This window comes from Ciconia boyciana, chromosome 20 (assembly GCF_034638445.1).
Source record: "Ciconia boyciana chromosome 20, ASM3463844v1, whole genome shotgun sequence".
Taxonomy (NCBI): Eukaryota; Metazoa; Chordata; class Aves; order Ciconiiformes; family Ciconiidae; genus Ciconia; species Ciconia boyciana.
In genome coordinates, this window is record NC_132953.1 from 7362714 (window position 1) to 7376688 (window position 13975).

General features: G+C 58.4%; 1 protein-coding gene across 2 annotated transcripts in view; it reads left to right on the plus strand.

Moving 5' to 3' along the window:
• DSCAML1 (DS cell adhesion molecule like 1) overlaps nt 1–4406 on the plus strand; it is a 114448-nt gene extending 110042 nt beyond the window's left edge. For both annotated transcript variants that reach the window (XM_072884533.1, XM_072884534.1), the window contains 5 exons: nt 202–320; nt 729–881; nt 1186–1380; nt 1978–2289; nt 3691–4406. In XM_072884533.1, coding sequence (XP_072740634.1) covers nt 202–320; nt 729–881; nt 1186–1380; nt 1978–2289; nt 3691–4133 — 1222 coding nt within the window. In that variant the 3' untranslated portion in view covers nt 4134–4406. The remainder of the gene's footprint in view (nt 1–201; nt 321–728; nt 882–1185; nt 1381–1977; nt 2290–3690) is intronic.
• Nucleotides 4407–13975: the final 9569 nt, after the last annotated feature.

Sequence of the window (13975 nt, forward strand, 5' to 3'; positions counted from 1 at the left end):
GGTTGTGTCGGCCTCGCTGTACCACAGCAGCCCGGTGCTCCCGGCTGCTCCGGCCTGCTGGAGCTTGCCTGGGGCAGAGCGGCTCAGCCGGAGAGCTGAGCCCCGGTGGGCTGGCCGGCGGCAAGCCCCAGCCCCTGCTAGGCTTGAGCCGCCAGGCGCTCTCCAGTAATCGCTGGGTCTGCGTCCCCTCTTACTCGACAGCAAGAATAACCGCAGCTTTGACACGCCGGTGAAGGGGCCCCCGCAGGGCCCCCGCCTGCACATAGACATCCCTCGGGTGCAGCTCCTCATCGAGGACAAGGAAGGCATCAAGCAGCTGGGTAAGCACCACGCTCTCCCTGCGGCGTGCGGCCCCGGCCGTAGCAGCGCCTGCCCGGGGAAGGGACGTGGGCCGGCGTCCTCGATGTCCCCAGGTTGTCCCCTTCCTACCCTATAGAAGGGCGCAGGGGCCCGCCCGTGGGTCCTGCTCCCCTTGCGCGGCTGCTGGCTGCGCTGGCGGCACCTGTAGCAATCTCCTTGGCCGGGCTCTGCCTCGGTGGGGGTGACTGTCGCACCGCTGCCCTGGCTGGGGAACGGCCAGGCAAACCTCCCATCCCTGCGTGCCCCGGAGTGCTGGTGGGGCTCCCTGCAGCAGGGGGGTCCCATGGGTGCCCTGAGCGTGGGCTCGCATCGCCTACAGCAAACGCCTGGCTCGAGAAGGAGGGCTGAGCTCCAGCTTCTTCCCGCAGGGGACGACAAAGCCACCATCCCGGTGACCGACACGGAGTTCAGTCAGGCGGTGAACCCCCAGAGCTTTTGCACGGGCGTCTCGCTGCATCACCCTGCTCTGATCCAGAACACGGGGCCCCTCATCGACATGTCGGACATCCGCCCCGGCACCAGTAAGCGGCTGTGCTCACGTGGGGCTGGGATGGGTTTGCTGGGAGCAGCACGGGGTGCACGCAGGCACAGGCGCAGGGCGGACGTGGGCAAGCCGAGCGCTGCCTGCAGCCACCTGCGTGCCGCTGGGCGCAGGGGCACTGCCGCCGGCCCCTGCATGTCCCCTTCCCGAGGGGGACAGCGCTGGCTGTGCCTAAAAGCAGCTGTTGGTAAGGCAGAGGGAGCGGGGAGCGCTACGCGGCGAGGGGACGGTGTCCTGGCTGTCGCTGGGAATCGCCCGCCGTGCCTGTCGCCTTTGTGCCTTAGACCCTGTGTCAAGGAAGAGCGTGAAGTCTGCGCACAGCACCCGCAACCGGTACTCCAGCCAGTGGACCCTCACCAAGTGCCAGGCATCCACCCCTGCGCGGACCCTGACCTCTGACTGGAGGACCGTGGGCTCCCAGCACGGCATCACGGTCACGGAGAGCGACAGCTACAGCGCCAGCCTCTCCCAGGACACCGGTACGGCAGGGCCGAAGGCAGGGTTGGCGTACACCGGTTCAGTGGTGGTGACCCCGAACCGTGAGTTCGGGGCGATCGCAGAAGCAGAAGTTCCTGCTGGTCAATGGGACGGTGGAACTGCCGCCGCACGAGCCACCTGCTACTGGCTGGAAGCGGCGGCAGCGTTCAGACGGGCGCTCCCATTGCTCGCAGAGGTTACGAATAGCGTCACAAATTGGCTGGACGCCGGTAACGGGCCCTTGGCTCCTGTGCCAGGTCTTGCCCTCTCTGTGAGTTGCTGGTGTCCCCTGCCCCGTGCTCCTGGCTCTGCTCGGGGTTGTTGAGCTCCAGGTTAACTGCTGTGGCTGCTCTGGTGCGTGGGGGGAGCGGGGGGTGGGGGTGCAGGGCTCTGCCCTGCGCGCAGATGCGGGGCTGTGCTGTCATCTCCCGGTCCCCTCCAGAAGCTCTGTGCTGGCTCCTGAGCAGCTCTGGGGACGGATGGCTGGGGGTGTCTCAGCAGGGCCAGCCTGGGCATTCCCATGACGACAATCACGTGGAAACGGGCATTGCCGGGCCGGGGAAAATTCCCGCGTATGCGACATGTCCTCTCCTCCACAGACAAGGGGCGGAACAGCATGGTGTCGACGGAGAGCGCCTCGTCTACCTACGAGGAGCTGGCACGTGCCTACGAGCACGCGAAGCTGGAGGAGCAGCTGCAGCATGCCAAGTTTGAGATCACGGAGTGCTTCATCTCCGACAGCTCCTCGGACCAGATGACCACTGGCACCACTGACAATGCTGACAGCATGACCTCCATGAGCACCCCCTCAGAGCCTGGCATCTGTCGCTTCACAGCCTCCCCCCCCAAACCCCAGGACAGCGAGCGGGGCAAGAGCGTGGCCGTACCCATCCCGCACCGTGCCAGCAAGAGTACGTACGCGCGTGCTTTGTCCTGAGCTGCATGCTCCCGGGGTCACGTGTGGCGTACTGCCGCGGGAGAAACAAAAATGAAGGGACTGAAGGAGACGGTTGCTGCGAAGGGCGGGAGAGGAGGTGGGAAAGCATCTCGCTCGCTCTCTCCCACCCTCCACAGTACGGCGATTTCGGTATCATCTGGTTTGCTTGTGGGTGCTCACGTTAGGGGTTGGTAAGGCTTTCTATTGGAATTGCTAGGTGATTTGACGAGGCGCTACAGCAACCCTTTCTGGATCCCACCACAATCTGGATCCACAGAACCTACTCAAAATCACTACCGCTTCCAGTTTTCTCTCCTCTCTCCCCATTTTTCACGTCACTGTTCTCCTCCTCACCTTTCTTTGCTCCTCTCCTCACATTTCTTCTCTGTGCTCCTCCTCACTTTTCTTCATATTGCTCCTCCTCCCTTTCTCTTTGCTCCTCACGTTTATTTTCTTCACATTTTTCCCTTCTCTCCACTTTTCTTTTGTCTCGTCCTCTTCCCCTCTCTTTGCTCCTCTCCTCATGTTTCTTCTCGTGGCTGTTCTCCTCTTCACTTTTCTCTGCTCCCCTTCACATTGCTCCTCTTTCTTCACTCGTTTTCTCCTCGCTTCTGTTCCCTTCTCTTCACTTGCATCTTCTTCACACTCTTTTCTCCTCTTCACTTCTTTCTGCTCCTCTTCACATGTCTTTGTGCCTCTTCACTTCTCCTCTCCTCACACTGCTTTTCTCCACTGCTTTCCTCTCATTTCTGTCCATTTCTTCCCGTTTCTATGTTTTCGTACTATTTGGTTTTCTTCTCGTGTCTTCCCTCTTCTTCCCCTTCCTTAATATTCTTTAGTCTTCCTTCCCCTGCTTCTTTCCTCTCCCCCTCCCTTCCCCCCCTTCCTTCACCTTACGTTACAGTGTTAGTATAATATTTGATATAACATCATATTACACATGCTAAAAACATTGACTTTCTTATATTACATTTACATCTAGTGTTACATTATCTCTTAGTATAACAAGTGACATGGTCTATCTGAAAATGTATCGCGCAATAATGTGATACATTACAGAACAGGCTCTACGCCACCATAGATACTTACTGTCTTGTATTTTGCGTCAATATTTCTAGTGCGTTCCTAACATCTGTTATCGTATACAGTACGCATCAGCGTTTGGTATGTATTGTTTTATGACAGGGTACGTTTAGTATCGCGCATTACGAGGCCTTACAGGACACGTCATATAAAACATGGAATGCTGCCGTTTGACAGACTCTATTAAGTGGTCACGCTCTATGCAACGCAATGTATAGTGTATGAAATGCGTGACGTATAGCGCGGGTGGGGGCCCACGCTGGAGCCTCACCCGCCTCCCGTCCCCTTGCAGGCGACTACTGCAACCTCCCGCTCTACGTCAAGTCGGAGGCCTTCTTCCGCAAGCCCGACGCCCACGAGCCCTGCCCCGTGGTGCCGCCGCGGGAAGCCTCCATCCGAAACCTCGCCCGGGCGTACCACGCGCAAGCCCGGCACATGACGCTGGAGCCCGGCAGCAAGCCCCTGGGCCTGCCTCCCCCGGCCTCCGCCGCAACCACCTTACCTCAAAGGACTCTCCCCATGCCCGGCCCGACGAGCACCGCTGCTGCGCCCGCCGCCAGCGCCGCCCCAGTGCCCCCCGCCGCCGAGCCCCCCGCCGCCACCGAGGTGCGGGTGCCCACGCACTCCAAAGTGGGGGGCTCCAGGGACTCGCTCCTAGAAATGAGCACGTCGGGCGTGGGCAGGTCTCAAAAACAGGGGGCCGGAGCCTACTCCAAGTCCTACACGCTGGTGTAGGGCACCAACCAGAGACCGCCCGCAAGGGACACTGCTCATTTCCTGCACCATTTATATTTAATTAACAAACTTGTACATAATGAACTCTTTTGTATAAATGAAACTATTTTCTTCTTCTCCGAACAGAAAAAGAAACCAGGGCACAAAGAATTTGATGTTACAGATTTAAAAAAGATAATATATATGTAAACATATATATATATTTCACATCATTTTGGAAGGGGCACAAGGAAAGACTCAGTGACTTTTTTTTTTTTCCTCCCTGATCTTGTCGGTGGTTTTAAAAAGGAACGTCTCAAAAAACATTGCATGCTATTTTACTGTTCTGAAAACAACAGGAGTTGCTTCAATTTGCAAATGCTTATGTGTTAATACCTTTTTCTATGAAAAAAAACCCAGCGCTGTGTGCAATAAAGGTTATGTTTATATGTGGGTGTTTGTTAAGTGAGCAGGGCAGGGGCCGGGGCCGACCATCGCAGGAGGCTGGAGCCGGGCAGCCCAGCTGCGTCCCGGAGCCCCGGCGCGTGCCGCAGGAGCCCCGACGCTCGTGGTACTGCCCGCTCCTCGCTGAGCTGCGCCGGCGTGCAGAGCCCTGGGGCAGCAGGAGGGGAAGGGAAGGGAAGGGAAGGGATGGGAGCAGGGTCCCAGGAACGGGCACCCCAGCAACTGCCACCCACGGCCCCAGGCGAGCGGCACCTACTTGCAGGTAAGCCCAGCCCAGCCAGGCCAAAGTGCCAGCTAGCTCCAGCCCGGCAGGATGAACCACCGTGCAGGACAGTGAACCCGGCTTGGCTGGAGGGAGGAACTGGGGTGCAAACCCTTGCGAGCCACCGCAGGGCTCTGGCCCAGCACGGCCTTGCTCTGGCAGCGCAGGGTGAGTCCAGCGCAGCTCCGGTTTTGTGCGCGAATCCAGCAGAGCACGGCCCTTCGCTTTCCCGGCGCATCGCTGCACTGTGTGGATGCCGCATGGCAGCAGGAGGTGAGGCACGGCACCGTAGTGCCTGGTCGCAGCGGAGCACGACGAATTGCGGCGGAGCGGTGGGGCGTGGTGAAGCGCAGAACGGCGTGAAGCATGGCGAATCCAGCACAGTGCCGTGAATCGGGGTGGAGTGCCTTCCGTCCTGGTGAATCACGGCACAGGACCCTAAGGCACGGCCCAAATCCCCAGCGATGCAGGGGGTCACAGCACCGTGAGCCATGGCGGAGCTCCACCAGGTCACGGCCCAGTGCGGTAAAGTCCAGTGAAGCACAGCGCAGCCCCACCTTGAAGTTATTTTCCTCTTGGTTTTTACCACCAGCCGCAGCAATTAAGCACCACGGCAGCGCAGGTTCTACCTTCCCCTGTCGTACGTGCACAGCTGACAGTGAAAACGAGCGCCGCTCTCGCAAGCAGCCCAGGGCTGGCACCCCTCCTTACCTGTTCCGCTTCCCCAGGAAGACCGAAATAGCGAAGGCCGTTACCAACAGTTCTATGAGTTACCCAAACTAGAACGAACTTTCCTTTCCAGAGGAGGTTCCAGTGCTAGCAGAGGTCTAATTAACTAACTGCACTTTCATTGCCGCCTTTCCTGTAATTTATAAGCTAATGTTTTCATCTCTTCTCCACCCACCCTTGCGACCCACTGGTTCCATCTCTTCTTCCCTTACAAACAGCTGTTTGTAAGTACAAGCTTCCTATTTTACCCTAAACTAGCAGTGCTAACATCTCTGCAGAGCTTTTCACCATTCTCCCGTTATTTTCCTCTTGAAAAAAGCACGGGCTTTACCACAACAGTTATAATCAGTTGCTACAGACTTAACTTTTTTAGAACCTCCTCAATACTTTTTTTTAAATGAACAACCCGAACAATGATATGCAAATAAAGTGATTGCTGTTACTGGTGGCAGCACCTGCAACCTCCATGTCCGGCTTGCAGAGCCCTTACCTGCTCGCGTTGTCGCGCTTGGTCAGGCGCTCCTCCTTTGCCATCTGGTTCTAAACCCTTAAATCCGGTAGAGCTGAAAGTGCCTTGGCGCGAGCCTGGCAGCTGTTCACGCTTGAGGCTCGGGAAACAAGCGGCTATGACCATTTCTTGTGCCCATTTTTTTTAATCAATCAGGTTTGGGCGATTATCCTGGTAACACTCAGAGCCATTCTCTGCTGCGGAGCATCCCCGGTGGAGAGGAGCACGCGCCACGAACAGGCTGGCGGGAAGGCATCGGGGATTGTGCCAGCGTTGGTATTTCCCACGCGTGGTTTTTGCACTGAACCCCCCAATCCACCCCTTGCCTCCCTGTGACACTTTCCTCGGGGACAGCCAGAGCGTGCTTCTGGTGAACCAAACCTTTCCGGGACCTTGCATTTCCTCTGCTTGAGCCGCTCTGCCTCTGCCAGCAGTTTCCAATATGCTCAGCAAGAGGATCTGGGTTCCTGCCCTGCATCTGGAGCCTTCCGTTTTGATGCGCCGAGAATTTATGTCAAGAGCAATCAGCCAGCCTCCAACTCCATGCATGACATAGGGTTAGGCTTCTCCTGCAGTACGTACTTTGGGTTTGGGTGGGGTTTGGGTTTTTTTTTTAATTGTGAATCCAAAGACGTGTTCTGAATAGCATTGACTTGTATGCATGACTTTTCTCATTCATTCAGTTTTAACAGGTTTTTGGAGACAAAAACCACGGTGAGGTTCCAATTTAGCATGCCAGGAGTGCATGGATTTTGTACGGCCGTTGCACACGGAACAGGAGCAAGGCAACTGGATGCTGAAGATCACGCTCGCCCCTCCGACGGGGTCTCTCTCTTTGAACCAGCAAGAGCTGGCTTAGCTTACCTTCAAGCAAGTCACCAAGGGAAAATACCGAGGGGCCAGAGAGGCACCAGCGACTCAGCCTTTCGCGTCCTCCACAGCGTCCTGGGACGCTCCTGGCCACACGTCCCCTCGTACCCTCCCGGGCAGGCTGCTGCAGCGCGCTGACGGCTGACAACCCTCCCGCCGCTCCAAGGGCCCGACGGGTCCGCACAGTAGCGGCCGCACGTCCCGGCCCGCATCGACTCGTCCCTACTCGGTACACGGGTTAGCGTTTGCCTTCACCCGAGTGAGACCAGTCCTGCCCCTCCTCTCTCTCCCCGAGATCAGTGGGAAGTGCTGGCAGGCAAACGAGCATTTCCCGAGCATTTTTCCAAGGATTGCAAAACCGGTGCAGTGCACATGCGGCTTCAAAGCCTCTACGCGGTACAGATTTTAACGAGAGCCAAGTGCCCACCCCCACCTCCGAGCAGTGTCACAGCTAGGCAACCACGCAGCACCTCTGAAATGACAATCCCCGACTTTAAATAGAAGAGACAAGAAAAAGCAAATGCGTTCTTCGCAAGCTGTCAGAGTAAGGGGATTAGCAAGATAAAAGAAGAGCAGATTAACACCGATTAGCACATCTTTATTGTAATTGCCTAGTACAGATTTCCTTCTACATCTTAGCAAGGATTCTCCACCCAGCAGTTACCAACCCTGGCCTTGCATACTTTGTTAAGACCTCCAAATTCCCAGCACTCAACCGTGAGACCCCAGCATGGCCCCGCTGCCCCTCACCGTGGCAGTAGGCTCTCCCCCCCCGCTGCACACAGTACCCAACCAGGAGTCGAAGGAGAGCAGCCGGTTCAAGCCCCACTAGCCAAACACTGCCTTCAACAGGTAAGCGGGCAAAAGAAACCCCATCAAGCTCCAAAATCCGAAGAGCTGGTTTGGGTTTAGGTCTGCTTTACCAGCTGCCTTGCCCAGCACTCCAGCCCAGCCCCCAGCCCCTGTGCCATGCACAACGCGCCCCTCCTGCAGTCAGCTAGCTCAGGCCCAGGAGCCCTGCCCGCGGCAGGGCCTGGCAGCTCACGCCACCGCAGAGCGACAGACCAAACCATCACCAGCCCTGCTCTCCTCATGCACCTTCCGAGAAGAGCTGCCAGCGGCGCGGGATGCCAACCACAGCCAGCGGGCAGTAACTGAGCCCAAGCAGAAGCCAGACACCAAACACCAGCGCGTACAAGCTGAAGAGAAGCGGGGGCCGCTGGGGACCGGAGCCCTTGCAAGAAGGGCCGAGGACACTGGTGGCTGGAGAGGACCGAAAGGGCAGCCTGCAAGCAGCCAGGGCTCTACGGGCACAGCTCAGCAGCTCTGCACAGAAAATCCAGCATCGGCCCCAGCACCGAGGCAGCGGAGCCCACACGCCAGCGGTCAGGGCAGCACCGTTCACAGCCAGCATCTCTCCCGTGCCCTGCTCCTTCCCGCCGTGCCGCAGCACACGGCCCCTCCTCACCAACTTCGCACACCCTCCCTGCTCACAGCACCCCTCCTCCTGTTTCTCTGCTGGCCGAGAGCTCGGTGCTTTCATATTCCCCCTTTTTCAACAGCTCCGCATCCTCCAAGAGCCAGCACTGAAAAATGGGTGCTAAAACACGAGAAAACCTTGGGGCCCTGTCCCTGCCAGACTGGGAGCAGGTCTCTGTTCAGCTTTGCTGGACCAAAAGAGCAGGACAGGGCAGCTGGGTGACGGTGGGCACTAACCCAAATGCCAGAGTTATCGGAGGGGCTGTCTCGGGAGGGAGCCCAACTCCGCCGAGAGCAGGTTCAGCCTCGGCACGTACAGCCACAGAGACAGAGTCCCACCCCACCCCGTCCCTGCCCTGAAACCAGGCCACCCCAAGCAGTTCTCCCCAAGAAAAGTAAGATCAGCTCACGGTCAGCACACAGCTCAGCGCCTGCGCCCTTCGCTGCCTGCAGCACGGCCCCTCGGTGACATCCCGCTCCGGGCCAGCTCCTGGCTATCATGCTCAGAAGCTCTGAGCCAGCCGCCTGGAGCAGGGGACAAAGGCAGTCGTTCCACCCCAGCTCCGGAGGCAGAACGGAGGTGGAGGCACAGGGGAGGGCTCTGGCCGGGCAAGCGAGCCCCAGCTGGGCAGCGACCAGCCAGCCACACTCACTGGCAGCTGTGCAGGGCCCCCTCCCACCCCCCCAGCTGCTGGGCCTTAACCATGGCCAGCTGCCACCAAGGAAAGGCTTGTCAATGCTGTGTCACGCCCTGGGTGCCGAGGTCCCAGCAAACAGCCCCTCACCAATCGTACCCTGGCCCACAAGGCAACGCTGTCTGGGGAAGGACTGACCAGGAAAGAGATCTCACTCCGAGCAGCAACCAACACGAAGAGCAGAGTATCTACAGCCACGCATGCACCAGAAGCTACGTATCGGGGAGCAGGTTCACAGTCACCACGGCCACAAATCTCTCTGGGGTACAGAACAGCCAAAAGGAGGGACGGGGCAGGGCACGGGTGGCTGACGCGTCTACTTCTTCTCCTGCTTCTGCTGCTGGTATCTCCTGAAGTGGGTCTGGATGGTGACGGCCGCCTTCTCGGAAGGATCGCTGAAGAACTTGCTCTCGCTGCTGGCATCAGGGGTTACGTCGCCTGGGATGACAACCGAGGATCACGGTGAGCGCAGGCGGTGCCGGTGGCCCTGAACAGGGTCCACTGGGCAGCGCGGGGCTCTGGCCTCACCCGCCCCGCGGGGCCAGCCTGGCCCCCGGCTCCCCGCAGCACGCCCACAGATGGGAGGGCTTCCCTCCGTTACGGAGGGGAAAGAGGCGGGAGAGTCCGCAGCACGGAGCCACGACTCCACCGGCTCCCGGGGCACATCTCCATGGCAGAGGGAGACGGAGCAGGGAAGAGGATGCACAGAACAGCCCAGCCTCCCCGGCAGCGCTAAGCCCTCTATTTACACAGCTTTACTCCCCGGAGACCTCCGCTTCCCCACATTTAATCACCAAATATGATACTCCCTTACTTTCACACACACAAATAAGATTAGAAAAAAAAGCCTGGCACTGTACAGCAATAAAGCTCTCATGCTGACAAATGGGAGCCCTCCCCACCCCACGCTTAATGTGGCATTAGGGAAGTATTGTGGAATTCAACAGGAACTGAATCAAAGCCACTCAGCAGTGCTCCTTTAAGCGAGTGTGTCACTGCTAAGCACCCCCCGAGCAGCGATCAGGAATCCTGGTGCCAGATGCTGCTGTATAAACTCACCACTGTCACCTGAACCCATTTTTATTCACATCCTAAAAGAAACTGCAGAGTAAAAAGATACATAAAAGGAGTCCACACTGGGAATTGGCTCCCTCCTGCCCTGCTTACCAAGCTACATCGTCAGCCATAAATCCTGCACGCTGCAAAAATCAAACGCCGGGGAGCCACTGGGGCACGTACTGCCAAACTCGAGAGGTGGGCCCGTGCAAACCTCGTGAAGCTCAGCAAGGCCAAGGGCAAGGTCCTGCACGTGGGTCGGGGCAACGCCAAGCACAAATACAGGCTGGGCGGAGATGGATTGAGAGCAGCCCTGAGGAGAAGGGCTTGGGGACGTTGGTTGATGAGAAGCTCAACGTGACCCCAGCAATGTGCGCTCGCAGCCCAGAAAGCCAACCGTCTCCTGGGCCGCATCAAAAGAAGCGTGGCCAGCAGTCGAGGGAGGTGAATTCTCCTCTACACTTCACTCTTGTGAGACCCCACCATAACCCCTGGGGCCCCCAACATAAGAAGGACATGGACCTGTTGGAGCGAGTCCAGAGAAAGACCACGAAGATGATCAGGGGGCTGGAGCTCCTCTCCTATGGAGAGAGGCTGAAAGAGCTGGGGTTGTCCAGCCTGGAGAAGAGAAGGCTCTGGGGAGACCTTATAGCAGCCTTCCAGTACCTGCAGGGGCTCTACAAGCAAGCTGGAGAGGGGCTCTTTACAAGGGCACATAGTGATAGGACAAGGGATAACAGTTTTAAAGTGAAAGAGGGTAGATTGAGGTCAGATAGAAGGAAGAAATTCTTCCCTATGAGGGCGGCGAGGCACTGGCGCAGGTTGCCCAGAGAAGCTGTGGATGCCCCATCCCTGAAGCGTTCAAGGCCAGGCTGGATGGGGCTCTGAGCAGCCTGGTCTGGTGGAAGGTGTCCCTGCCCATGGCAGGGGGGTGGAACTACACGATCTTTAAGGTCCCTTCCGACCCAAACCCTTCTATGCTTCTACGTGCTGCTGTATGTTTGCAGGAACGAGCCCCCGGACGTGTGGGCTGCCGACAGCTCTATGAGAAGTCCACCCGCTGAAGGAGCCGGGCCCACCAATAACACCCTGCCGCTGCACCGCACAAGTGCCACTGTCAGCCCAGGCACCCTGGGGACCCTCACCTACTGACAGGGCAGGGAAGCCCCCAAAACAGGGACCAGGCTGGCCAGAGCGGGCGATCCATTGAGGAGCAGCGTCGCAGCGCGGCACCCTGCCTGCTCTGCCGCAGCAGGCAGCCGGCAGCCCCCGTCCCAGCCCCGCACCGCCGGAGCATCGCTTTCCCTGCCTCTGTCTGCGTGCTGCCCGAGCCGCACGGAGAATGGAAGTGCTCAAATCCTCTTTGCCGAGCACTTGACTTCAGCAGGGCGGGCAGAGTCTTAGAGCCAAGAGCAAGGAGGAGGAGAGGGGGACAAATTCAGGGTGGTTTTGCCAGGCCAAGGAGAAGAGGAAGGGGCACTGTTTTGGGGGACCGTGACCCATGTGATTCCCTGAGGCAGGTTTCAGGGGAAGAGGGAGGCAGGGATTTGCACGCGCGCACACACACACACACGTGCAGTTGTACATTCAGCCGTGCAACACTGGGGGCTTCACTTGCTGAAACTACAGGCTTTAATGAGTGTGTCACCATCCTGTCCATAGTCACATGCCCTCCCAGGGGTGGCAAGAAGGGCACCCTCCACCGGGAGGAGGACTGACTGAAAATACAGCGCAGCCAGCAAGCCATAGGCTGGCTGGAGAGAAAGCTAGCTGAGAGGGCTTTCCTCCCACGGGAAGAGCTGACTTCCAAAATACCTCTTAATGTCCCAGAGAGATTCTTTGGAAGAAGCAAGAGGCCAAGAAGGGTCCAGGTACTGCAATGCCTGCTCTTCTGTCGTGTCCCATCGTCACAACCATGACTTTCCCCCACTACTTGGGCAGGGCTGTCTCCCTGCCCGCTCCACACTCACCTTTCTCTCCAGAAATCGAGTAGATGCTGTTGTGCCGAGAGCTCCTGCCTTTCTAGAAAGGTGCAGAACAAAAATACCACAGAGTTAGTTATATCTCGGGCGGAGGCAGCAAGAACAGTCCCTTTCAGGCCAGCTGGGAAGCTCTGAAGGGACAGGGCTAGCTTCACCAAGCTTTCCACTATCCGTTCCCTTTGGGAAACTTGAACATACTTACTGTTGTTCCCTTTAAGAGCACTACAGAGCACTGATTAATTAATTTGCATTTGTGAGAAGTCCTCCCAGGAGAAGCAGAAAAGAGCTTTGTATCAAAAATCAGACCTGTGAGATGTGCTGGTAGCATCCTAGGATGTACGTTGGCACAGGCTAGCCTCGCTAGACCTACCTTTCAAACCCGCGTGGAACCAGACTCGCTGGGTTTATTTCCTCAACTCCAGCCCCCACCGTGATAGTACAGCACCTGGGACATCAGGTCTGGCAGGGGATACTGTCATTCCTAAAAATAAGCTTGATTTTGTCTACAAATACATGTCCTACATTTTTCAGCTTCTCCTGCCTCCTGGCATGACCCTATTTTCTGTCTTTCAAGGGGAAAAAAAAACCATCTCTCCCCCTTGCCCCAGCCTTCTGCTCCAAGCAGCCTGCTTGGTTAACAGATGCGTGGGGCTCCTGCACCAGGCACCGCCCGCTCCCCCGCCACCCGCCACTGCTGAGTGCCCGCAAAGAACCAGCCCTCACCTCGCTGTCCCGGCTGGTGCGGCGGCTCTGCGTCACGCACTGGATCTGCCAGGGCAGGGGCTGGTACACGAGGTACGGCAGGGGCTCTTCATGGAACAGGCTGGTCCCAAGCTGGACGCGGAAAGGATTTGCAGCAGGTAAGAGGAGAGGAGAGAAGCAGAGAAGCAACAGAAAGAGCTGCTCCTCCATACGCATCGCCAGCGATCACAGCCCATGGCGGCCTTGGCAGCTGTGGTGATGCTCCGCGTGTCTTCCCGGCACCGCGCCGACGAGCCATTCTCATCGTGAGGTAGTGGGGCTGCAGAGCTCGTGGGTGAGGCTCTGCATGAAGCATGGGTGGCCCAGACCTCCTGCCCAGGGTGGCCTGGCTTAGAGAGGCACAGAAGGCCACTGCCCACCAGCGCAAACAGAGACCTCTGCCTCCTCTCCCTGCCCCAAGGCATTTCTGGGGCCAGGGAACTGCAGAGGGCAGGAGCTGGTCTGGAGTCCGCAGGAGAGGCAGGGCTCAGCTCTGCTGCAGGCTCGCGCTGACACCGGGACAGTCCCGTCCCCTCCCTGCATCCCACGCCACGCAGCAGGGCCAGGGCACGCTGCTGCACAGCGCTGTGGGACCCTCAGGCATCGGCCCTGGGGAAGGAGCTACGAAAGCCAGAGGTGCAGGCAGCCTGCCCTCAGAGTCAGCCAGGCTGGGGACGCAGCTCACGGCCAGCCCAGCAAACGTTTCCACTTTCTCTCCCCTCCCCAACAGAGAGCAGCCCTAGCCAGGGGAGGGTTTTCCTTCCTCCCCGACCCAAAGAGCTCCGAGACTCAAGGCGTGCGTTCGCAGCACTCGCTCGCCAGACCGGGAAGCCCAAGTACCTGCACTGGGTTCCTGCGTGCGTGGGCACAACGGGGAACTGCCCTCTGCAAAGCTGCCGATAAACGCTAACGCTACGGTGCCAAAACGCGCGTGTGCTCCCAAGCCAACACCACGGGCGCCTTGCCGAGGGTGAGCGGACCCGCTGGGCTGCACACGGCTGCCACGGCTGTGCTGGAGCAGGGGCCTGGGGCATCCCCAGCCCTCACGAATGGCCGAGCCCACGTTCCCCACTGCT